The sequence below is a fragment of the Pyxicephalus adspersus genome, chromosome 8, assembly GCF_032062135.1.
Source record: "Pyxicephalus adspersus chromosome 8, UCB_Pads_2.0, whole genome shotgun sequence".
In the NCBI taxonomy this organism is placed as follows: Eukaryota; Metazoa; Chordata; class Amphibia; order Anura; family Pyxicephalidae; genus Pyxicephalus; species Pyxicephalus adspersus.
This window is the reverse complement of record NC_092865.1, coordinates 16,795,909-16,821,747: the sequence shown is the minus strand read 5'-3', so window position 1 is coordinate 16,821,747 and position 25,839 is coordinate 16,795,909. Positions and strand designations below refer to the sequence as shown.

Genomic DNA, 25,839 nt, shown 5'->3' with positions numbered 1-25,839 from the left:
ATGTAGGCAGATCATGGCTGGTAGTAGGGACGAAAGGTGCTGTTCATAGCCTTCAAAAGATGACAGGTCTAGGTAAAGCCCACATATAATGTTGAACTTCCATAATTGAAAGAACTGAAGTCCAATGAATGAAAAGAGCTGGTTGGGGACAGTGAGGCTGAAGAGGAAAGGGCTAGATGATGCTGGAAGTCCATCAGAACGGAAGAAGAGGTATGTTCTATCTGATTTAAATATAAGAGAGGAAATTGTTGGGGTGTGTTGCGGTATAAGGCACATTACTTCAATGCATGTTGACAGACATTGGGACTGATTTTTTCAAGTTCTCCAAGACTGGAGAAGATAGGCTATCATGGGAGAACCTAGGTGATTAAACAAATCTGGAATGAATTTCTTCAAAATAATTTGCTATTAGTGCAAAGTCTTTCTTCTCCTGTCTTGGAGAGCTGTCATAAATCATTCCTATTATACGCATTAAAGTATTATCAAAAAAAGAAAACATTCTGGGTGTACAAGTACTTTAAACCTGTCAAATAGTAGTCAATAAGACTTACAGCATATCAATAATGAATAAATTCCAGTTTAACAATCCGTAGATGTGCACTTGTTTTATTTTTACAGTTTTTTCCCCCCTTTTTTCTTACTCAGTAACGCTAACCCTAACTCCAGTCCCTTTGTTGCTAATTTCTCTATTGTGTCTATAAAGACATCCATAGTTGTCATCCAAGCTGAACTTCAAACATGTCAGTCTTTATTTATTTCTATTAGATTCAGATTTTTGCAGTTTCGTAATTACAAAAATCTGATTGTTTTTGCTGTTTTCCTAACTCACAAAGATGCAACATATAAAATTTGGTACTTTCTGTACTTACTAAATTCCTTAGATGTAGTGGCATTATTTTTCATTTTTCAGCCCATGTACATTTTTTAAAAATACAGAAAATTTCCTATTTTTCCTGATCATCTGTTATTCTTGACCTGAACTGAAATCTCAGGCATTATTATTAGCTTTCCCAGCTATGTTTTATTTATTACCTTTCCTTATTTGGCCCAAATCTGGGAAGCAGTGTAGGGCTCCTCCATAGATAAAATGGCATCATCACCTTGGCACATAAATTGTGTTACTGGCTGGATCACAAGTTAACATATCAATGGCATCTAAAGGGTGGTAAGCTGCAATATATTTGTTTTTGGGTTTGGATATGCTTCAGAGATCAAGCATCTGTTCGGTACTCTAATCCTAAACTAATATATTTGCTATTCAAGCAAACACATCATGGCCGTGCCTCTCGTTGCTCCATATATGCTCATCCCTTGATCTCTGATATGAAACAAGCTTACAAGAAAATACAAATGTGAGTCAGAATTCTTGAACTGTATATTTTTTGACTTGTCAATGGCTGAGAATATGTTGAAGCCAGTGGGTCTGCATACCAGAAGAAGATTATCAATGGAAGTCCGGACTCTTCCATAATGGCCAATAGTTCCGTAGTGGTAAAGAGTAGTGTTGGTCTTCAAATTCAGGTTGTCCTTTTATTCGTCCCGAATTTGGCTGTTCAAAATCGGATAGACCCGACCGGAAAAACACAGGATTCGATGGTGCAAATTTGTGTGTAAAAAAATGTGTTAAAAAACATAATAATGTTAAAGTAATTTATTAAATGTGTGTGATTTGTCTAACTAACCTTTATTTTTTTACAGGTTATCCCACAATGAGAAGATGATTCCCACGGCTGCAATCGGCTGCGTGGGAATCCTCCTGTCAGTGTGGGATCCCCTGGCACTGGAGGTTAAATCGGGACAAGTCTCCCCCTTCCTCACCCCTAGTGCTCAAGTGTCATCAGGATTTTCCTTTCCCCAGCCAATCACAGAGCAGTAGAGGTGAATAAATGGGAATACTTGTCCCCATTTTGCCTCCAGTGCCAGGGACCTTCTCGATGAATGCGGCCGCGGCCACATTAATTGAGAACAGTGTGCGATCCGTGGCACTAGAGGTTACATAACCTCTAGTGCCGGGGTTCTTCTCAATAAATGCAGCTGTGGTCGCATTAATTGAGAACAGTGTGCGATCCCAGGCACTAGAGGTTAAATGGGGACAAATCACCCCATTCAAAACCTCTAGTGTTCTCTTATTGGCTGAGAAAAGCTTTCATCAGCCAATCAGGTAGCACTATCCCTATTCCTGGATAGAGTTTCTGTATCCAGGAGCACAGGACTCCTAGTAAAGGGCTGCAAGAGCAATCAGGGGAGAGGAGCTGTCAGACAGTCAAGAAAAATAACCCGAAATTTTCCCACCATTGACTTTTATGGTGTTTGAATTCGGCATTCTATCACCCGACCAATATCCCCCTATTTGATTGAATAGCTGTTGAATCGAATAGTGAGATATTCGACCAACACTAGAAAGGGTTCAGCTTAGGCTGGCTCAAGATACAATACAAATACAGCCGAGGGGGCACTCCAGCATAGGAAGCAGCCCCCAGGGCCCATTCAAGGCGAGATCCAGTGCTGGCTCTTTGCCCTGCTATATTGAATAAGCCAAATAGTGTGTTATCCTTTATCTGCATTTGTTAAGAGCAGAAACTCCTCTGTTTGATATACACACAAGAAAGGAGCTCAGGCACAACATGGTAGAGTTGTTATGACAACAGAACATTCTCCGGCTCGCAGAGAGCAGACACAGCCATCACTGATCTTATATTCTAAAATGTCACCTTGATACGCCATTCCGCTGTGATTTAATACTAAATCTAAATGCCATCAGATTGTGGCTAAAAGAGACTGCCGCTTTAAAAAAAAAAGGCAATTTGGGTGCTCTGGTAAAACAATAATATCCTTCTACAAATAAAAGGTTAGTCAGCATTAATGGGAAATAATGACTGTGTGTTGGCTCTGGCCTGTGTACAGTGGAATATATTAGTTATTGCTGCTGGGAATTCTTTAGAATACAAATACTCATATTTATTAATAGTTTCTCATAAGGAATAGTAGAAGAGTTCACATAAATGCATTTATTATCTCTTTGCAGAGGAAAATGCATCGCCATCACAGGCTCTCTCTCTCTTTTCTTCAATCGACTACATTTATTTATTTACTTTGTGCAAAGGGCAGCAAATTTATAACATCCAATCAGAAATGTTTATTTTTTCTGGGTTCAATGAGCTAATGGGGTATAGTTTATGATTGGTTGCTTTAGATTATAGGATATAGTTGCTTTGTGCTCAGTTGTGAGACCTCATTACAAAAGCATATGTTATGTCTCTTGCAAGATATTTGATCTTTTACTTGTTTTTATATTATTATAATTTTATATTATTTATTTTATATATATATATATGTATTTTATTTTTTATTATTTCTGTAGTTTCTTGGTGAATTTTTAAAAATGCATTTTGATAATTTTTCATTTACCTACGCTTTCTCCAGGTGCCATAGTGTTTCAGCTAATAAAAGAGGACTTGGTCTTCAAGGATGTTCATTCATAAAAGCTGGCAATGTATTAAAAACGTTCACTGAAAGTAATCAATAGCATTGGGCACAGCACTCCTTCACAAGTAGACTACATGTACAGCAAAGGGCTACAACAACATGGAGACACATCTTACATAAAGCTATTTTGCTGTATCTGTACTGCACGTGTTTAGGTTACATCCCTATTGGGAGTGGAGTGGACCAGCACATGGTCCCTGTTGGTTATGGGGCCCGGGTCAGCCATCCCATTTGCCCCTTACATCCAGCTCTTTATACATTTGGTGCCATGCAAAGTATAAACATCTAAGGGCCTTAGACAACACAAGAATGAAGGACACAGCTATATCTTTTGTATTCCTATTTTTGGCATCAAATTGCCCAGGGAATGTATTATTGTACAATACAAATAACTTTGTACGGAAACTTATAGTTAAAATTTCCAAACCAACTCTAGATTAGTGAATGCTTGGTTAGAAAAGGGGGAGCTCTAGAAAGAAAAGGGTAGGGGGTCTCTCCTTTCTCATCAAGGAAGCCCATAAGGTCTTTAATCCCTTGACATTTTTATTCCGCTAAAGGTATATTGCATGGATCAAATACATAAAAGACATCCATGTTTTAAAAATTTTGACTGTTTTCATATTTTTAATGTAAAATTAAATCATCTAGAGTCACCGCGTTAACTCTTTAAAATACCACTAGTCTCTGGCTGGCATTAAGAAGTATTAAATTAAATGATAAATTGGGACATTAGCTGTGAAATTAGCCAAAATGTGCCAAAAATGTACTAAGCAACATTCTCCCTGGATAGGAGAGCATTATATGTTCTTCCATGGAAAAAATGTTTACTATAGTAAACAATAGTGTAGTAGTAGTGTAACAATATTACATCTTTTTATGTTCATCTGCCATTTGCTAAACATGTTTTAATTACATTTACAAGGTTACAATGTCAAATCACTACAATTTATAATGAAAATGCATTGACTGCCTATACAGAATGCTAAAACTGAGTTTTTTAGGTTCAGCACTATGTAAAAGGTTATTAAATTGTTTTTAAATCTGGTGTTTTGAGAGAAGGGGGGTCCCAAAATCTGGTATTTTATGGCTACAATTTTATTGCCCTTTTGTCGTATGCTCATTTATGGGGTGCAATGTTAGCACAGAAGATGCAGAACTTACTGCAGGATGATAGCTGATGGCTTACACTTGGCTTTTGACCAAATTTTAGGTGCTCCTTTGAAAAATAATTTCGTGCACTACCTCAAACACAGCATATAATAATAGTTTAGTATTAAAATGTTGCTTGCCATTTAACGATGAAAGAGTTGGGTCCTTTTCAGCTAAAGGCTGCTCGACCTTCCTATCTTTCACTGCCAGAAGTTTATAGAGGAATCATTACATCTTCTTTTAGATGTACAAAACATTGAGTAGGAATCAAGCTTACTTGGAAAGGTATCCCATCTTCATCAAAGTTAGAACATTGCTGGTGGAATACATTTAGATAATTACACCTGGGTTCATTAGTAACCACAAGATCTGTATTTTGATCAGAATTTATCTTTAACGTTTACTCCTAAAACCATAAGTTTACTTTTTAATAAATGTTTTAAAATTTCCATACTGTAAAAAATTGTTTGGAGAAGTAATGTAACATTACAATCACTGTGAATTAAAATGATCTACACAATACATAGATGAAGTCTGTGTAACAAAAGTAACTGATTTGGTATCTTCAGTTCTTCTGTGGGCCCTTGAGCAGTAGCATAGTCTACATGTTTCCACTTACTGCCACTTATGGTCAGAGTTCCGCTCCTGAACTTTCTTGGCAGGATACGTTTCTTAGTCATTAGTTCAGTCAACAGCTGACAAGAGATGACTTTCCATTTCGGCTTAAGACACTGATGACTTAGAATGAATTGCTTTTGGTGGTCTGCAGTGTACACAACACATTACAGAACAGTCTGCCCTGTTTTCCCCAGTCCCCTTCTAATTGGCAGACCAATTAATCCGCTCATCTGTGAGCAGATAATGTATTACGCTAACTACCTTCCATTTGCCGGAGCCATTCTCCGAGGTAACATAACCGTGGTCTTGTTTATCTCTTGCCCTGATACACACTACAACGCCTCGGCAGTATCAAAGGTCAATTAGTGGACAAATTAAGCTATTATTAGCCTCTAACGAGGGTGACTGGCATCATTACCCTTCCTGTTTACCAGCAAACTGTTATTTTAATACAAGGAGCAACTAATAAATTAGGGCATCTGCTGCATCTCTCTGTCTGCTTTGTGAAAATTATATTATAGGGGCGCCGCCAGCTGCCAAATTCCTAACCTTGCTGTAATGAGGGGCAATGATACGTAGGTAGTTGATTACACACTCTATGTGATATGGCCTTGACTGACTGAACAACACATGTTGGGAGAATAAAGTTTTATTTAGAACTTTGTTTACACTTTCTTAAGAATTACAGGTTTCACTTATATCCTGTTGCAGAGTAAGAAAAGTATGATCCTAATTTTGGGCCTTTGGCTCTCTATAAGACATTGACAGAAGGATATGCATCAACCCTCCTGTGATTCATAGGCTTATCTTTTAGGTTGAGCTTCTCAAATTGCTATAAAAAGTTTTTTTTATATTTATTATAAGACACACAGACCCAGCATGGGTGGACCCTCCAAAGTTATACATGGACATCTGAAAGGACAACTGAGCACTTACTTATCAAAAGCGAGATTCTTACTTAGCACTTAAAGTGTACTGAATGCTTAAAGCAAAATTAAACCCAAAACTAACCCAAAACAAACAAATCACACTTACCTTTAATCTTGCTGACCAATCTGTCCATGGGGAGGTTTCTTCCATCGGGTCACGCGCCGTCCTGGTATCCGTCTCCAGCCTGGCACATTCTACATCACCCAATCACACCCTGTGCAGGCGCAAGATCGGGAGACATAGATTGGGAAAAAACTTGCCAATCTCACTGCACATGCGTGAGATCAGCAGTTTTTTTCTTTTTTGATGAAAGGGCTCCTTCTGCTCATGCCTAGCGATTGACAATTAAGGGGGCAGTGCTGCACCCATTTCTTTAGGGTGCTGCACTTAAAAATAAGTCAAACAGAATTTCTTTACTTTAACTGACTACCCTTTTATGTAAAGTGAAACTTCTAAGAATAGGTACGCTTTAACATATTTAAAGAGTAGAAAAAGGGTACCGATTCTGTAGGATTTTTATTGCTCTGTATGTACCCCAGCTTGGAAAATCCAGCCTCTCTATTTGATATAATGAGCATTGTAACCCATAATAAAAAGTTAGGAAAAATCCAAAATTTTAAATTGTCACTTTGTCACAATTGTCAAATTGTTGACTAATAATAGAGGAACATCTACCAACAGATATATTTGAACATGCATAGTTTGCATTGGTGGTTATTGCACCATATGAACATGCACATCGCTGCAATGAATAAATGTACCAATCCATAAAGGAGATGCCAAATGTTTTGGCCAGATCTATACAATTTCAGAAAGTGTTCTGATAACTGAATTAATAAATATTTATTTTCCACTATGTGTTTTTTTTAATCCTTTTTTTTGCCCCACAGGTATCATCGATTTTCTCGTTAGTCAGCATCCCATTGCAAGAATTCTCAGAGATCACCTGATATTTAAAATTGCACCTATGCTTAATCCAGATGGAGTGTACCTGGGTAACTACAGGTAGGAAAAGCATTTAACCTTGTTGATCAAACTTTACTTATACAACACATTGGATTTAGTTTACTGTGCCAAAGCAGAAGGGATATTGAAAAATATTTATGATTGGTATGAAAACCTGGCAAAGGATAAACCACCCACCAAGGAATGATGTTTCCATTGGCTCAGCTGTAGTGATGATAGTTTGCTGCTATTATGGGTTCAAAGTGGATCCTGTGGATTCAAGATTTTCAGTTTTGAGAAATGAATAAATCTTTTAATTGCTTTAGTAAACATAAAGGATTTCTCTTTAACCTATTGTCGTTGCCTGAAATATTATGCTACTGAATGCAAGTAGCTACAAAGTAATCAACGCTGGAAAAATGCAAAATTGTGTTGTGCTCCTTTGTTAAAAAAAATCTGATTGATAAGAATTCTCTGGGATGATGACATAGTTTTTACGTTAGGTTAGTCTGTAATTAGCATTAGAAAATTCCTAATTGTTGACATGGAAGAAAAATGCAAATCAGTTATTTAAACTTTGTTGCTACATATTTGTTTTATATGGATCAATGATGTACCAATTGTAAAGCTTTTTGATCAGTTCTACAGCCAGGTAACAAGCAGAAGAAAGTCAGTAATGACAGTTCATACATTGCTCTGGCGAGCAGTTTCTCTTCAGCTTCAAAACGTTCCTTTTCTTGCAGCACATAAATGGTTAATAATAAATCTCCCCAAAGTACATTTATTAATTGTGGATTTGACTCAAGCGCTTAACATGGAACAGCCTCTGAAGCCAAATCAACTATAGATTATTCATTTCTTGCCTGGAAAGTAACAAATGACTTTTCCGTTTCTGACCGAGAAATCTCATGGTCATTGCTTGAATTCATTTACCACGAAGAAAGCTAAGCATTTATCACAGAGCAAATTCCCAAAGTCACAAAACAGAGAAAGTTTTAGCTTAAAGCATGTGAAAGTTTTCTGTGTGGACAGCTCTGGAATTCTGAGACACCAATGAGGTGCTGACAAGTGAGATTTAAGTTGTTTCAAAAGAAGTCTTAAAAGACCAGCAGTACTCAAATACAAGTTACTTTTATGTGAAAGAACTAAGGAGATGGCAGCAACAAACGTAGGGAAGTGTGGATAGCTTAATAAAACAATTCAAATCATTGTTGACTATGTTATTAGTTTATTTTCCAACGTTCTAGCATCAATATAGAGCATTTCTATTCTACCTGTTTATACCTAGGAACATTTGAAAGACTCAGGAATCCTAGTTATGAAGTAGCCCCAAACCATTCTTTAAAGTAGAACTAAATGCATTGATGGGTGGAGAGCTTTTGCCAAAATCGCCAAGTATGCCCAGCATAGCTACCAATTATGGCACATACTTACTCATCACTGTCATCACTGTATTCTCAGAAGGCACCATCTTCACTGCTGGCTCCATGGCAGACTTACATGAAGGTGGGCGATCCTCTTTGCTCAATGGATGGCCACTGATGGTGTAACACACATGCATGGGAGCTTCATCATAACAAAAAGCCGAACTCTACACTACACAGTGCATACAGTGTTCAGTGTAGAGCTTAAACCAAAAGCCACCAGGAGCCAAGGATTTAGTTTTTGCATCAATATAGAGCATTCTATTCTACCTGTTTATACCTAGGAACATTTGAAAGACTCAAACCAAAAGCCACCAGGAGCCAAGGATTTAGTTTTTGCATCAATATAGAGCATTCTATTCTACCTGTTTATACCTAGGAACATTTGAAAGACTCAAGAATCCTAGTTATGAAGCAGCGCCAAACCATTCTTTAAAGTGGAACTAAACGCATTGGTGGGTGGAGAGCTGTTGCCCATTATGGCACATACTTACTCATTACTGTCATCACTGTCATACCTACTCATCACATGTCATCACTGTATTCTCAGAAGGCACCATCTTCGCCGCTGGCTCCATGGCTGACTTACATGAAGGTGGGCAATCCTCTTCGCTCATTGGATGGCCACTGATGGTGTAACACGCATGCAGGGAGTTACATCATAACAACTCTTCACTACACAGCACATACACTGTACAGTGTAGAGCTTAAACCAAAAGCCACCAGGAGCCAAGGATTTCGTTTTTGGTAATACCTCCTGGTGAATTTTGTTTTTATTGGTTTTACAAAAGAGAAAAAAATGAGTAGTTCAAGAACAGTCATATTACAATACAGGGAACAATAAAACAAAAAGAAACAAACAACTTCAATACAACGAAGATCAGAGGAGAATGAACACTTTACAGCTCACATCATTGTAATAAAGGATAATACCACAGAAATTTCCACTGATAAAGTCCAGGATCAAAATGTCCATAAGGTAAGCTGCTGTGTTGTGGTCAGTAACATTTGGTCTCAGAAGTTCAAGAATCGCACAAATTAACCATCTGAGAGCTGGTAATGTCAACAAAGTTGTTTAAACTAAATCTTAAACCCCCTCTGACATTTGAGGTATCAGTAAAACGTAACCTTCAACTAGAAGGAAAAAAGAAAAATAATAACTAGTGAAAAGTAAGAAAAGAAATAAAAGAGAGGGAAATATATGGGGAAATAGAGGTCAATCTGCCTTTTTATTCTGTGTTCTGCCGACTCAAGGCATTACCAGTTAATTCATACAGAAAGGAAAGTGCAGTCCTACTCTATGGTCATATAATAGTCGATCCAGGGCCCCCAAACTCTCTGGAATTTGGACATAGAATCAGTAAGAATTGCCTTCATTTTTTTATTGGCAAGAAACCAGGCCATTTTCTATTTAACATCTTCCACAGTAGGGGTGGAGGACAACCAGGCTTTTGCCAATACCATCTTTGCTGATGTAAATAGTTTAAATTGTAGGTTAGTACAACTAGGCGGTTTAAGTTGAGCAAAGCTTCTTCTGGACATTTTGGAAACGACTTTCCCACCAAAGTGTACCCCATCTGGTAAACTTGCATCCGTGAAGTTTGTTTTTAGAGTTTAGGTACGCTTTACGACATTCACACTGCACGTTTACAAATGTGCCCTGCTCTCAGTTTGCTTCAAGACTGAAGCAAGCAAAGATGTTCTTTTAAATAAATAAAAAATAGGAAGTTTTGTATGCAGTGGTAAACAAAGAGAAGTCCAAGGAACATTGCACACTGCAGTCTGAAATGAATAGGACAAAAAATGCACAGTGACTAGGGAAAAGTGGATAGCTGTGTCCCCTTGAATTTTCAATTGACTTCTAAGTCTGATATTGGGCAATTATTCATTGCAGACCTTCTTATTTATAAGTGATAATTCTCATGTGTTATAAGCCATAGCAAGAAAATATTTCATCTTGTTCAAGTTTGACTTTAGCAGATTGAATTCTGATTTGCTGCACTGCATTTAATAACTAGCACTTTAGAAATACCCGTAATAACCTGTTATTGAAAAAGACTGTTTGTGCATATGAAATTCAGTTAGAAAAAATTTCTGTCTGCAAAAACAGCACTGGTGGTGGTCACTTAAAACTGTGTTCCTAATCAAAGCAAATCAAAGAAATTGTCTTTTTTCAACCTGAATTGAGTTAACTTGATGGAACTGACTAATTATGACTCACTAAGAGAAATATGAAGAGAAGTTGGGGATATGAGAAGTTATGAGCAGAAATGCACCGAACATTTGACACTGGAATGGTGGTGGTGGTGTGTGCATGGTAAAGTCTGAGGTGGGAAGGTCGAGGCTAGATAATTGACAACAGTTTTCTCTTTAATTTTAGTGCTTGTGGTGGATCTAATGCTGGTTAGTAGAATTATTGGTAGATGGTGGTGGTAGTTGAACATACAGTATAATAGGGGACACAGCAACTGACATTGTTGATTTTGCGTATCTTCCTACATATAATATAGGCAAGGTTATGTGGTGCCTGGCTGTAGAACACCTAACTAGCCTAGAGGACAAAAGCCATGTATGGCATGACATGTACTGTGTAGCAAACAGCCTGCTGGTTAGCTCCCCTTCATAAAATGTGACATTGACCATAAAATTTCATATGGGCCAATTGACACGTCCCATTCTGCCTTGTTTTTTACTATCATCAGGCTTGCTGTTTAAGTCCCCCTTGTTCAGTTTTAAAGCACACACTTACAGCCACCCACTAGTATATTTGGCAAACGGGGATTTAGCCTTCCCATTCCCTACCTTCCTATTGGTCAGTGAAGTCACCCACCTCTCTAAAGGACCAACACATGGAAGAATGAAGGAGATTCTAGATATAGACTTCCTGGGGACCCTAAGTAGGTGTTTAAAAATATGTGCATGTACCTGTAGGTTTACTCTAACGTTATGGCATATTTCCTCTATATTTTGACCTGAATTTAAGGCCTTCTTAATCAGTCTAGTTTAGGATCCCGAGGCTCTTTTTTTCTTGTCTTATATTTTCTTAGAAGAATAATGTAAGTAATTGTTCTGTACATTTCAGATGATGCCTTAAAATAAATGGCTGCTAGTCATTTCTATTCTCTTTTAACTATTAAGGTAGACATAATATCAAGCAATGACCCCTTACACAGCCAGAAAAAAAGCAGCACAGTTGAGATTTATTAGCCAAGGTTAGCTGTAGCTTGGAACAGCCTCTCATATGTTCAAGGTCACTTGGAAATGCCACTAGTAGCACAATCACATATCATATCATTAATCTATACAGAAACCATTTCATGGCTGGCTGGAAAACACCTAAGACTAGTCCTGGTTATGTCCTGTAATGTTATCTAAATTGTTCTATTGGATTTAAATAGGGTTTTATACTGATGAGATATTTTCAGTCCTACAATTAGGCAGAATGATTTGTAATGATGCGGTGGCTATAGGCTTTGCCTTCCAGAGATGTCTATAAGGAAATATCTTCTTGAGAGGATAGAGATGCAAAACATGTGCTTTCTGAGAGCTAAAGTTCTTCAATGTTAAGACACGTGTTTGAGGTTTTCCAAAAACCTGTAGTAATGACTTTGGAGTGATATTTGTGGTTCTGGAACCTAGTCTATATGATTAGTCAAGTGGGCAGGTGTCTACTAATACAGATGTAGAACAGTGATATCTAAAATAGAAGTTATTTATGTGTTATAAAAATGATAATAATACATAGAAAGTGAAAGAATGGATGTTCAATGTATTCATTATGTAATAATGGTGGAAGAAACCAACCAAATCCAATATTTACGTCCTCAATAGTCAACTGTGAATTCATGCTTGCTTGTTTATAACACAGATATTAGATAAAACATAAAACAATTTTTACAGAATACAAAGAAGTTTTTACGTTTATTTAGCCCTTATCAGTCTAACACTGTGTTTCTCAACCTTTTTAACATGGGGAACCCCTTGAAATAACTTTCAGGTCTCCAGAAAACCCCTGCTATAATTACTATGTCCACAACTCAATGCACATTGGTGTGGTGGTCAGTAGAATGAATGCCTCTTACATTGCGTACCAGTGGATAGGCTGTCACCCTTACAGATAGCCAAAAAGATTGTTGTCGTCAATTAAACTGACCTGAGAAACACAAACTGCCATTGCTCAAAAAACCCCTGGCAACTTCTTGAGGAACCCTGGGGTTCCCCGGAACCCTGGTTGGGAAACACTGGTCTAAGACATGAACACCGCGATCAAGTAAATCACTTATTTTACCACTCACGTGTCTTTTAACCACCACACAATGGTGCACATTTTGTACATTGTGATATATTTGCCATTGTCAAATCCATATTTAAATATTTGAGTTAATTTTAATGACCAAGTAATATTTTTACTATAACTTAGAACTTGGTCTTATGCATTACAATCTTCCTACTTGATCCAGAGTGCTACTTATGTACGGCATTGTAAAGAGACGACGTTTTCTTCGCTACCTCTCAAGGGTCATTAATCAGCTGGATTTGAAATACAACTTCTTAGGAACAGCTGGTTCAGGCAGACTGACCGAGCTACTGATTGACTCACCTGTGTTCAAGCAGAGAAGTACTTAAAGTCCCAACCTGCCAATTCCCTTCAAGGACTGGATTTGAGAACTACTGCTGTTCTACTTCTCAATGTTAGATGCAGAAGAAAAAGAAGTACGCAGTAATGGCGGCCAAATATGTACTTGTTTCTGAGTGTTTACCAAGACTAAGAGTGTTTCTAATAGTGCAGTGTTTCCGGACCGAAATCAACAAACATGACTCATGCAAAAAATAAAGTACAGATTATAGAATTAGAAAAGTGAACATTTTTAGCAAATGAAACACAGTGGATGAGTGCAAAAAGGGAAAAGAAAAGTAGTGATATTTAAGTTGAATGACTCATGTAACAATACTATGTCCACCGAGGCTTTGATTAGACACAGACAGATTAGCTACACCAAGGAGCCGGCTCAAGGGATTATGTTGCTTTCTTAGGTCCTTTATATATAGTTCAGCTTTTCCTTTTTATTACACCAAGATTTCATAAGTTATGTCAGCAGGGTGAGTCAGAGATGAAGAGCTGGCCTGCTGAGAACACAAGCCCACCCTACTTGAAAGTAATGATAGAAACCCCAGCATGTTTTTTAAACAGCCAACAGTTCTTTGAAAGGAAAATTGGCCTCCCATCTCATATTTTACTGGTCCATTGGATGTATGTGGCTTCAAGACTTTTTGAGACACTGGTTTAAGTGAGCATTCCTAAATTTAATATATGCCAAAAAAAAAAGCAGATGGATAAACGCAAACGCAACAAATATTAAAGCCAATGGATAAACACCGCAGCAACCACTCATATGTCTTCTTCCTACACATTTCATCCGAAGGCCTTGTTGAAGTGATGGGGTCCAAAGTTTTAATGAGTAACTCCAAGCATCAATAAAATCAATGAATATCCGGGCAGGACTAGTAAAGCATCAAAATGGACCAAAAAGCACACACACCATTTTTTGTAATCCAGCACTTGGCATGTGTTACTGTGTGTTGTGGTGCACTGCAATGCATTTCATTGCCATAGTGCATTAAGGTGCCCTTGACTATGACTAACACTGCAAAGCATTGCCATGAACAAGTGAGAATGGGACAAGTGTGAGGGTGAAATTTCTCTAAAACTCTCTTTATACCCCAAAAGGGCTCCCAATTTGTCCCCGCTCCATGCAAAATTTAATGTTGGATCCAGAAAGGTGACAAAGCAAACAGTCTTTCAAAAGTGATATTACCCCACAAATCATTGGAATCCCAAGAGTGGTGAACAGAATAACAAAGATTTTGGCCAGATCAGCTTCCGCTGTGTGTTATATAGTTCATAGAATAAAGGTTATGCTTCTGCCTGTCCACAGTTCATGACTTTTAGCAAACAGAATGTAAAAGTGACCTCTGTTGGTTAAAAGGAAGAATACATATGTTTCAAAGCTTGCAGTGTTCGGTAATAATGTTTTCTTTTCTTTTCCAAAGACATTCTTGGAAGACATTTTTTATTTTCAATTAATGTTTTAAAAGCTACTAACTTGAAAACTAATATCACTGCACCTCAATTAAAACTTTCTTAGTAACTAGAAACTTTCTCAGTGGAATAGTTTACAAATGACTAACCATCTCTGAATATTACGGGTTATTTGGTGCATAACGCCGTTGCTATGCCTGGCCGACCGTGGTAAAAGGCATGCAGAGAAAATATACTGAATGGCTGTCAAAGTTGATGAGGCCTGGCAACCAGGTTGCTAAGACTTTAATAAGTAATTCCTGAACTCTGAAAGAAAAAAATTTAGAATCAACACAAATCTGCCAATCATTAACCCTATAAAGAAGAAGTTTATTAAGTTTCTAATAAAAAGCTGAGAACTAGGGGAGCAACTACAGATTATGGGGCCCCATCGCCAACATTTGATGGGGCACAACTGCCATTGTCCTTAACATAAAGAACATCTAAATAAAGGTCAGGTATCTTGATAGCTGTTAGCATAGCTGGTACACTAGTGTGGATCAATGGTGCAGTCAGAAGTTGTTAGGGCAAGGAGGGCAAATGTGCCTGAATTCACTTTTAACTTTTTTTTTTTACCTAAAATGGCGATGTTGCACATGTAATATTTTTTTTTTAATCTTATCTCTGACATTAGAACATCAGTGTAAGTTGTAACTCCCACCCGTTTTTCCACTACAGCATGTGCTGAAAGAGGTGATCAAGTAGTAAGTTAACACAAGTAGCAATATCATTGGTCCACTGACATCCCAAGATGTAGAAACCTCACAATGTGGTGTAAAGGGAGATATCACTCATTATAAAGAGTGGAAGATATTTATTTAAAAATGTAGTCATTTTGGAGGTGTCAGAAGAATTATTTTCACATGGAGGTGTCAGAAGAATTCATCTGATCTATCTACACACAAATAAAGCAATGGTTCAAAGCTGTCTGCAGATACCAGTGCTGCCCAATTGGCTCTTTTAGAGGAATTGACATTACAAGAGTATGACAGTAAGCGTGTCTAATATTTTTTATTAGGTATTACTTACATATAATAATATTTACCTAATATTACAATTTTGATGCCAGTGTCATGGGGAAGAAGATCCTGCGAAACGCATCAAAACTGAGACTGGATATGTATATACTGGATGTGTATTATATGATTTAATAAGAGATATCTTTAAATTCCATTTATTGGTGATAAAGATATTGTGGAGAAAGTGTGGCACTTGTTTTGACACCTGTTGCTTAAAATTAGTCATAACACTATTTTATAATATGGTTTAAACATAATTGTAATTAATCCTGCATACAAGTACAACTTCAAAAGTCTTTAAACAGTATTTTTTTTTTTGTTTTAAAATTAAAAACAGCTGACTGAGGAAGACGGTGTTAGGTACATAGGGCCTGATTTATTAAAGCTCTCCAAGGCTGGGAAGTATACACTTTCTACAGTGGAGCTGGGTTTTCCAGCAAACCTGGAATGGATTTCTTCAAGGTCATTTGCTATTTATTAGCATATGTTTTCAATCCTGGACCGGATCCATTCCAGGTTTGCTGGATCACCCAGCTTCACTGTGAAAAATGTATTCTCTCTATCCTAGTAGAACTTAAATAAATCAGGACCATGGGGTCAATTTCAGTGCTGGCAAATTTTATTAGAGGCTCTAAGGGCAATACATCTTCATTACCTATCTATTAATAAAGTCACCTTGCTGTAGAGACAATGATTCTACATTCTATTCCTATACATCTGACACTAGCTCTTTTATTGGAAATGGCACATGGGATACAAGATACGTGTTAACAGTAACATCAAGATTCTCCAGACTGTTTCAAAATGCCCTAGGCAAACGCTCCATTCCAAGCAGGGAGGAAAAAAGTTCTGCTGTGTGGTTATGTTTAGGCCATAGAGAAGGACTTTGACACCTGCGTCTGACAGATAAATGAGGAGACAGATACTGGGAGCTCTTTGGGGTGCATTGAATTAGGGTGGTCATGAGGAAGGAAAGGGAGCTGAAAGGCACTTAGTAAGGTAAGGTGTGCCTACAGGGCTATTAGGGCTTTGAGAGGGACATGGACTTTGTATACTCACGTTTAGGATCTCTTTCCTACCCAGAAAAAGAGGCATTCTTCTTTTTATCTCGGGTCATGGGAGGTGAAAGTAGAATCCTCCCTCATGGATTTTTTTTTGGGGGTTTCCCTGCTGTATTTGACAGGCGTGACCTATGCCTGGAGACCCAATACCTTCATTTAAAATTAGGCTAGATCTGCAAGTTTCTAGATATGTTTATCTGCACTCTATTGAAGTTATCTTGACTCTCATCAAACAAAAGTACATCTGCTATTAAATCATAAGAACATAATAATTTTTTGGTTTATATTTATAGGACACAGTGCATGGGCTACACTTTTTATTGGCAGTTAATAGAGTTGTCCTTTCACTTCCAATCAATGCCCCTTTGTCCCTGGAACCCAGGACTCACGCAATGTTTTTATTTACAGAAATAAAAGTTAGAGAATATGCTGCTGAGCAGGCTAGGAATTAACATTTCAATGAAAAGATGATTATTTTAACATTGAATTCAGGAACACAATGTACAGAATCCTATGTATCACTGGCACCATATTTTTAATTTGATGAAATAATGTTGGTAAGCATTAGGGCAAGTTCAGGCAAAGTTTAGATTTGGTCTAGATCCCAGTAGTGTTTCCCTGTTTTAAAGAATGTACCTCCTACAAAATCTAGTGTTTCTCTGTTACCCCTAACCTAGGGTTAATTTATTTTTTGTACCTACTAATTACAAAACTTTATAAGCAACCTTGCAATTTTACACTGCTATTATATATATATACTTTTATCTATGTTTCATTTGACTTACCATATTCTAAAAGCTTATGATGAATACAATGCATGATTTAGAAGTAACCCCTGAACCCATCAGTACTGATTCATAAATCATAAACCAAAAAGACAACGCCAAACCAAAAATCTCAAATGAAATTACCTACTTGTTTGTCTGTGTCCACGTACATTCATCCTTTGTTTATCCTGGTAATATCAATGCCTAATGACAGACTCGACTTTTGCAGTCTTTCTCTCATTGAGATCTAATTTCCACATTTGTGAGGTTTCTTACTACTACTTCTCAGGTTTACTTTACTCCCCTTTGTACATTACCTACCACTTGTTTTTCCTTTGTTCATTTTATTATTCTTGCTTTTGCCTTCTGCATTTTTTATTTCATTTATGTAATAAATTTAAGGAAGTACTTGTTCAGAATTCTTTGTTTGAACTTCTTCATCATACCCTAGTCAAAATGTTCTTAACTGCATTTTGCTTTTTTTAGTTGTTTTTACTCTTATAATTGTTAAACTGTATTTATATAGCGCCAACATATTACACAGTGCTGTACATTAAATAGGGGTTGCAAATGACAGACAGATACAAACAATGACACGATGACAATGACAAAGGAAGCGATGACACTGAAGTGCAAGCCCTGGTTCTATTGGTATCCTATTGCAATCTTATCAAATTATATTTCTTTGGGAGACAGAAACTAATAACTTAATATAGCAAACTGAAAGCTAATTACTATCCTAAATCTAGTCCAAACCAAAGCCAAACCTTATTGTGCCCCAGGTCTAGTATAGAATTGCTTATGTTTATATGTTGAGACATTGTATATTAAAGTTACCTTTAATTTCCAGGTTTCCTTTGCTAATAATATGAAAAAATATATCCAAGCCAGGCAAAACTTTATTTTTGTTATTTTGGATAGAGAAAGTTTTGAAACCAATGTCAGGTTGTACTGCTCTCCCGGGCTCCTTCAGTGAAGATTCCTCTTAAAGGTAAACTATTCTTCAAGAGCATAACAAACAGAAATGAAAACAAAAATAATAATAATAATATTAATAATAAATAGGAAGGCTAAAAACTAGGTCAGGTTTATATTGCTGGATGTGTCTCTGCTGTGGATTTTTATTCCAAATCTCCAAATGCCATGTCATTAGCAGCGTGCTAAATCCTCCCGTCAGCATCTCTACTCCGCCCCTGCTGTCAGCATTTTTACCCCACCCCTGCTGTCAGCATCCCTATTCTGCCCCTGCTTTAGCTTCTTTCCAGTGACAGGACAATGAACAATTGCTCTAAACATGGCACTGTTCTATGGAGTGGGAAGGTTGGAAGACAAGCAGGCAGCACCCTACTGTGCTATTCCTCATAGGAAAGTACAATTGTCATCCCATTTCTCAGTTTGCCTTGGAGGATGAATGAATGAGGACAGGGAACTGCTGTAATGCTATATTTTCACCTGAGACTATCACAACCATCACAACTATTACAACTGTTTGTCTCAAATATCAAAAATTAGGAGGTCCCTGACTTCATTCACTGATAATGTAACCTGTGTACATAGATTAAGGCTGGGAACATACGAGCAGATATTTTATCAATCAAATATTTCATGCAATTTGCAACAAGATAAAATTAGATCTGGTAAAATGTTTTTCCAACCAATCATTACCAGCCGATTTTTCACTTCTCATTTAGGTATAAATTTATCAGACACATTGGTAGCCAACAACACGAGCAAAAAAATTTCAACTACATCTGAGTGCTCTTCATCTGAATCAATTAGAGCAATGTTTGGGCAAGCTCCTATTTATGATCCCCAAACAAGGACTGTGGTCTGTTGATGTTATGATGTTTACTGGGGATAGACTGCTGACTTTGGTCTTATGATTCTGTGCTATGACACCTAACTATCTCTGTATGGGGCAGCATGATCGCTCAGTGGTTAGCAGTCTGGCCTTTGCACTAGCTTCCAGGTTCGAATCTCGGCCAGGACACTATCTGATTGCAGTTTGCAGGTTCTCCCCGTGTTTGCGTGGGTTTCCCACGGGTACTCTGGTTTCCTCCCACATTCCAAAAACATGCAGTTAGGTCAATTGGCTGCCCCCTAAAATTGAAATATGTGTAAAAATGTGTAATATTAATAATAATAAATTGGGCTGATTAAATAAGGGAATTTAGGTTGTTCACATTCTATCGTGAATTATCACCTTCCAAGGGATACAGGATTAGATAGTTGAAGTCAGCAGAGCTTTATCTCATATGCTAAGCTAAGTGAAATATCCATTGCAAGGGGATGAATCTCTTTACTATGTGAACAGTCAAAATTGATTTAATAAATCAACCCCTACCCATCTGAAACACAGTGAAGCATACTGTTGTCAGAGTCAGGAATACCTGACCTGCACATGGCCCAGAAATTTTAAATAAGATAAATACTTTGATGCTACAACAGAATAAGTTAAAGAAAGACTGCACAATTACAGTAACACTTGACTCACACACATGATGTGACATGCTCTCTATACAACCTCATAGTGAGCAGGTTAGGCCATCTTGATGCTTACTATAACATTATAGAATTCTCTGTGACCTTTATGTACTTCAAACTTTACTAAGCCAAAATCCAACACCACCATTGGTGACTAATAGTTTGTCCCAGAGACAGCACAGGCTGAATCATGAAAAGCTTTCCCACAACGATTATGATCTTTCACCACCTGGTTTACACAACAATATAAACTATATATATATCCAGAGACTGGAAGTTGTGTGAAAATGCGTTGCTGATGCCAAAGGTCTGAAAGGCCAGACTGGTTCAATGGGATAGAAAGGCAACAATGTACCTAAAAAGTACAATGAAAGTAGGCAGAAGAGCACTCCCCAACTTGTTGGGCCATCAAGCAAATACCCCCAAGCCCTATTGTCCCTTGCCTTCTTATTATTATTAACTTATATAGCAAAAACATATTATACAGCACAAAGTCCATAGTCATGTTTCTAACTGTTCTTCAAAGGGGCTCACAATCTAATGTCCCTACCTCATACACCATTAACAGTCAAAAGCCAATTTTGGGGGGAAGCGAATTATCCTAACATCCTGTTTTTGGGATGTTGGAGGAAGCCCATATAAACATAAACATACAGTACAAACTCCACGCAGAAGTGCCATTGCCAAGATTTGGATATGGGATCAGCAATGCAAAGGAAAAAGTGACCACTTTTCCACTTTTGTGAAGGCTTAGTATGACATGGGGCCATTACACATCTTCCTGTTCGCATCTCCAGCACTCTGTTGGGCATGTTTATAAGAAGAGAGTGAGTAACCAGAAAAGGCCAATTATAAGCAAACTATAAGTAAAGTAAACTTCAGCTTGAACTAGTCTCTACCTGTTTTTAATACCAGATAACACATAGGTATCCAATCTTGTATAATCCTATATGTTCAAAGTGAAGTTTGGTTGAATATTTGCCAGTAAAATGCAAAGCAACACCTCTGCTTTGTATACATTCAAAGGGCATAATATTAATAAAACACAATACATAAACACTAAGCATCATCACTGTTGCAAGCAACATATGTACAAGACCTCTCTGTTCTTGAGAAGTCACTAGACACTTCTCAGATCCTTAAATGAACTGGTATGTTTTATTAAAGATCCAAAGTGTATAAAAGATGCGGCTGCAAAGCTGGCAGTGTACATACATACAGAATTATGACCATGGCACTGCTGTTATGTATTCCAAAAATGTCTGATCAGTGATAACAGTTCATTATTTTTAGAGGCTCTGCCTGTCACTTCAAAGTCACGGTAAAGCTACAGTTTTACATTTCTAGTAATACAATGGGATGAATATATGAATAACACAAGGGTATAATAAAGCAACTATTTCTGTTTCATATTCCTGCTGAAATACAGCTTGCAGTATATATTTTCACCTTGGAGTAACCTTGAATGTTTTTGTTTGCCGAATTGCAAAGCTTTAATTTATGGTTTGCACTGCAAGCACAAAGGGCAGATGAGCATGTAAATGCTTTAAAGCCTAATTGAAATTTTAATTTAAGTTACATAAACATATTCCAGGTGCATCAAAACAAAAGGTGCCCTTGCAGTTTGTTTGCTTTAGAAAGCAGCCACAGCCTTAATAGAACAGGTTGTCCCCTGCCACCATTCTTTGGCGAAGAATCCTTGCTTTCTGGGCAAAAGCAGTGGTCTCTCTGCTTCTTTGAAGATGCCTGATATACCCTCTGCTGAGTCAGTTCTATAGCTGTCTTGTCAGCCAAATTCCTTGCTGATTGAGGAGCTCTGGCACTGACTGAGGATGGGGGTGTCAGACCATTGTAGAAAGACCACTGCTTGGATATAGACAGCAAGGATCCTTTTATACCAGCCTTTCTCATTTATCAACCTTTTACCCCAGAGGAACCCTCAAAATTATTTTCAGGTCTCTGAGAACCCTTAATAAAAACCAATACTATAGTCCGTGGTTATTGTGCCTCTTACAATAGTGGTCAGTTGAAAGAATGTTCTCTCTACAATGGTGTTATAAATGCAGCCCATTAAGAAAGCAAAATGATCTAGCATTGTCACATTGCTGGTTCTGCAATAGTGTTGACTCAAATAGTGTTGAAAAACTATGCCGGCACCAATAAATGGGAGGTCAATTATCCTCTGCATAAGGAACCCTTGGAAACTTCTGGAGGAGCCCTGGTTGAAAATTGCTGTCATTGATCATACTTTTGTATTTAGATTGTGGTCTAGATGCAAAAACTTCTGACCACATGACTACAGACGTCAATGAGGGCCTAAGAAAGGTTCTAATTCAAAAAAAGTTGTCAATAGGAACCTATGTGTTTCTCAGCATACAATCAAACTGTGTTGACTTTTTACCTTCAGCATGTGGGCAATGTTTCCAATATTAAATTAAAAAAGTTCCATAAATTAGTTGAATAGCTCCACTCACCATCAAACAGTCATGGAATATAAGTGTGAGTGTGAGTGTGATTATCCGATGCACCCCTGATGACAACTAGCTATTGGGAACTATTCTCAATGTTTTTCTTGACAATGAACGTTAGTTATGAGTATGTAACTGATGTAACCATTGTGCAGTGTCCTGTTGTGCTCAGTGGGTAGTCATTCCCTCCTATGTGCATATAAAGCCCACAAAAAAGCTTGGATTTGGTTCTGATTAAGGTATACAAAATGCAAACTTTTGCCTTTGTTTGGCCAAAGAGGCCAAGTTTGATCAACACTACTAGACTGTAATATTATCATTTTAGCATGCAATCTTAAGGAATTTTTTAGACTGAGTTTAAACTAGCTGTAAGTGGCTTAGAGTGGTTTCTCCATTTGCCGCACATTGTTTTGGACGCTACATGCAACAACCATGAGCAAGTTGAATAATACTACAATACTGTAATAATACCTTTTTTAACCATATAATATTAGGGAATTATTTTGGCTTCAGAGAGTTCAGACTAGCTGTTTTTGCAAGTGGCAAAAAATGGTTAACACTGGACCCAGTGGTCTATATATTACCATTTATTTGATGGAAGCAGCACCAATGCCACACATTTGTGTATGCTACATGCAGCAACCATGGGCAGCCCCTGTTACCTTGACTTGAATTGGTACCGCTTGAAAAATCCTAAAACATTACAAGTGTTTTTAAGCATTTGCAAGTGGTTTTTACAAGTGTTTTAATTCACAAAAAGGAAAAAAAAAGGTCAAATGTCTGCACAGGCTTGTGACCTAGAACTGCCAGCCTGTTACCCCTCCTTTGACAGTAGGTGTCCAGGGCAGTATACATTGTGATATGAAGTCTGAATGTCGCCTTATTAATTTATTTTGTTTTCACTCAGTGATTGAGTTTTAGCAGCAATTTGTGTCCCTGACCGAAACAAGAGCAACATTCACTTTATTTTACTTCTATGGGCTTTGCTACAAATCATTATTCTATTCTATTCTATTCCATTGTAGCCAGCAAATAGCAATTAAACTGCTAACTACAAATCGCTGTGAATCGCTGGCATTAGCAATTCAGGGCAGCAATTAATGGCTGCTACACAAAATCGTCTGTGCGACACGGCGCTTAGGCATAAGCTTTAAACAAAGAATAACTAGAATAACTTTGTTCAATACATCAAGTTACTCCTTTTGTCTCACCAAACATTAAAATAATACATTGCTGTCTAAACAAAATGCCCGTAATCTCTTCATCAATCAAACCAAATATACTCTACACTTTTTATTTTTTTTTTCATTACTTGCTGCCTTTTGTCTCCCTACGAAAGCTGTATGTCTGAATTGTCATTTGACACATTGCCATCATAAATCTGGTGATATTTTTTCATTTGCCCGTTAAGTGGTGTCTTGAAGCTGGAAGACCATGGTTCAGAGCGCCCATAAAATGTGTTCCGCGAAGCATCGCCAGTGTTTGTGGAGATTCATACCGCCATCTTTTATTTTTATAGTAAACATTTTGTCTGATTAGACGCTTGTCACTGCGCGAGGAAGCTCAGCGTGGCGGAAACGAACAGAAGGGGACCTCTGAATCAATGCGTTGCTCTTTATTTATGTTTATGGAGGTATAAATCTATAATTACGGGGTCCTGCCTCCATATATTGTAACTGCTATTTAATGACAATGAAGTTTTGTTGCCATAGAAATAAGATCAGAGAAGTTACCTATCATTTTTCATTCCTAGACCTCACACACGCTGAATTATAGCATTACCATAGTAATTGCCAATTAGTCACCATGAAATAAGCAAAAATATAGTTTAAAAAATGCATCACGGTTTCTCGGATGAAATGTAAATTACTGCGCGGTACTGGTCAGACAAAAGGATAGAAACATGAAAAAAATTTGGATAAAGGAAAAAGGATTAACCATGACACTTCCGGAAAGGATTATTGGGCATTAGAGCTCTGAGGGCATCTGTGCCAGTACCTGTGGTATTTGACTTTTTGCTTATTTAAAACCCTGTTCTGAGCTCAAGATCTCCCCACCCATTTTGTCCCCTGATCGGCCATTGGAGCACCCCCTAACCCATTTAAAATATATACATTGTATTAATATCCGTTTGCTGTTCTTCTGAATCTTTAATGCTGATGGTTCTCTCTGGAGTATTTTTCTACAAGAAGAAGGTTGAATGGCTCGATGTTCTACCCAAAAAGGAGTGAAATTGGTATTGGTAAACACATGCAATTTTCATTGCTGGAAGCGATTTTTTGTGATCATTTCCAGCCCCAAAGAGTGACAGATGAACAAACGAGCTCTATACACACAGTGACAATTCGGTACTATGGAGAGGTGAGGGGGAGAATGAACCAGCCGCCTTTTATAGTAGTAGTAGCCACTATTGTATAGCGCTTGTTCATCAGACCTTCATTAATCTTTCCTGATGGATCCATGAACGACATTGGGAGACCGCTGTACACATGACGGATAACCACGACTGTGCGTACTGGACACAAACCCTCTGATGTATGTACATAGTCTAACTCTACAGAGGATCGCACCTGAGATAGGGTTAGTATTGCAGACAGCCACTTTTTTTTAACCTCCGATATTGAACTTTTTGCCAAAGCTCTAATCTCATTAAAATAAAACTTATTAGTCTAGTTATGGATTCTTCAAGTGGAACTCTAGCTAAGACTTTTGGCCTCATGCATGTTTAACATATGTTACTTGATAAAGTAAGCAAGCTCAATTGTTGTCTTTTTTATTAGTTAAAAGACTTTCAATATCTTTTCAGGTCTAAATGAATACATTTCTGGCTTATTAAAATATACAAAAATAGTCATCAGTTTCAGTATCAACCTAAAGAGCTCAACCTTATATAATTAAAATGTTGCTTAAGAACTGCAAGAACTGCACAACCACCCGAATTTACATGCTTGGGTCATCTATGAGCCATCATTGAGAACAGCCATTCTTAACCAGGGTCCTTCAATGGTTCCCCAGGGGTTCCTTCAGGTGTGTTAGATTAACCTCCCATTTGATATTGCCTGCATAGTCCCAGGGACAATGCCAGATGGGGGTGATAGCTGTAAGACACCATTATTGTGCCCCCTGTAAGAGTGAAACTCTGACCAACATTGTACGATGGGATTCCACCCAATGGCCCAATGAACTTTTTACAATAAGCTGTCTGAGACCGAAACATTTTTTTAATGAATTCTTTTGGTGTTAAAAGGATGAGATAAGCTTTTATTTAAGATATATGTGGACAATGCATAGTGCCTAAGCAAAGATGACACCAAGCATTATTTGAGGAGTACAATGATCTACTTGAATTATACTAAATATATGTAAAGTTGCAAAAACATATTACTACATAAAAACAAAATCCAGGGTT

The 25,839-nt window shown here is 37.6% G+C and overlaps 1 protein-coding gene across 2 annotated transcripts in view; it reads left to right on the top strand.

Annotated features, from left to right (window-relative positions):
- AGBL4 (AGBL carboxypeptidase 4) overlaps positions 1 to 25,839 on the top strand; it is a 917,984-nt gene that overhangs the window by 724,793 nt on the left and 167,352 nt on the right. For both annotated transcript variants that reach the window (XM_072419611.1, XM_072419609.1), the window contains exon 8: positions 7,074 to 7,188. In XM_072419611.1, coding sequence (XP_072275712.1) covers positions 7,074 to 7,188 — 115 coding nt within the window. The remainder of the gene's footprint in view (positions 1 to 7,073; positions 7,189 to 25,839) is intronic.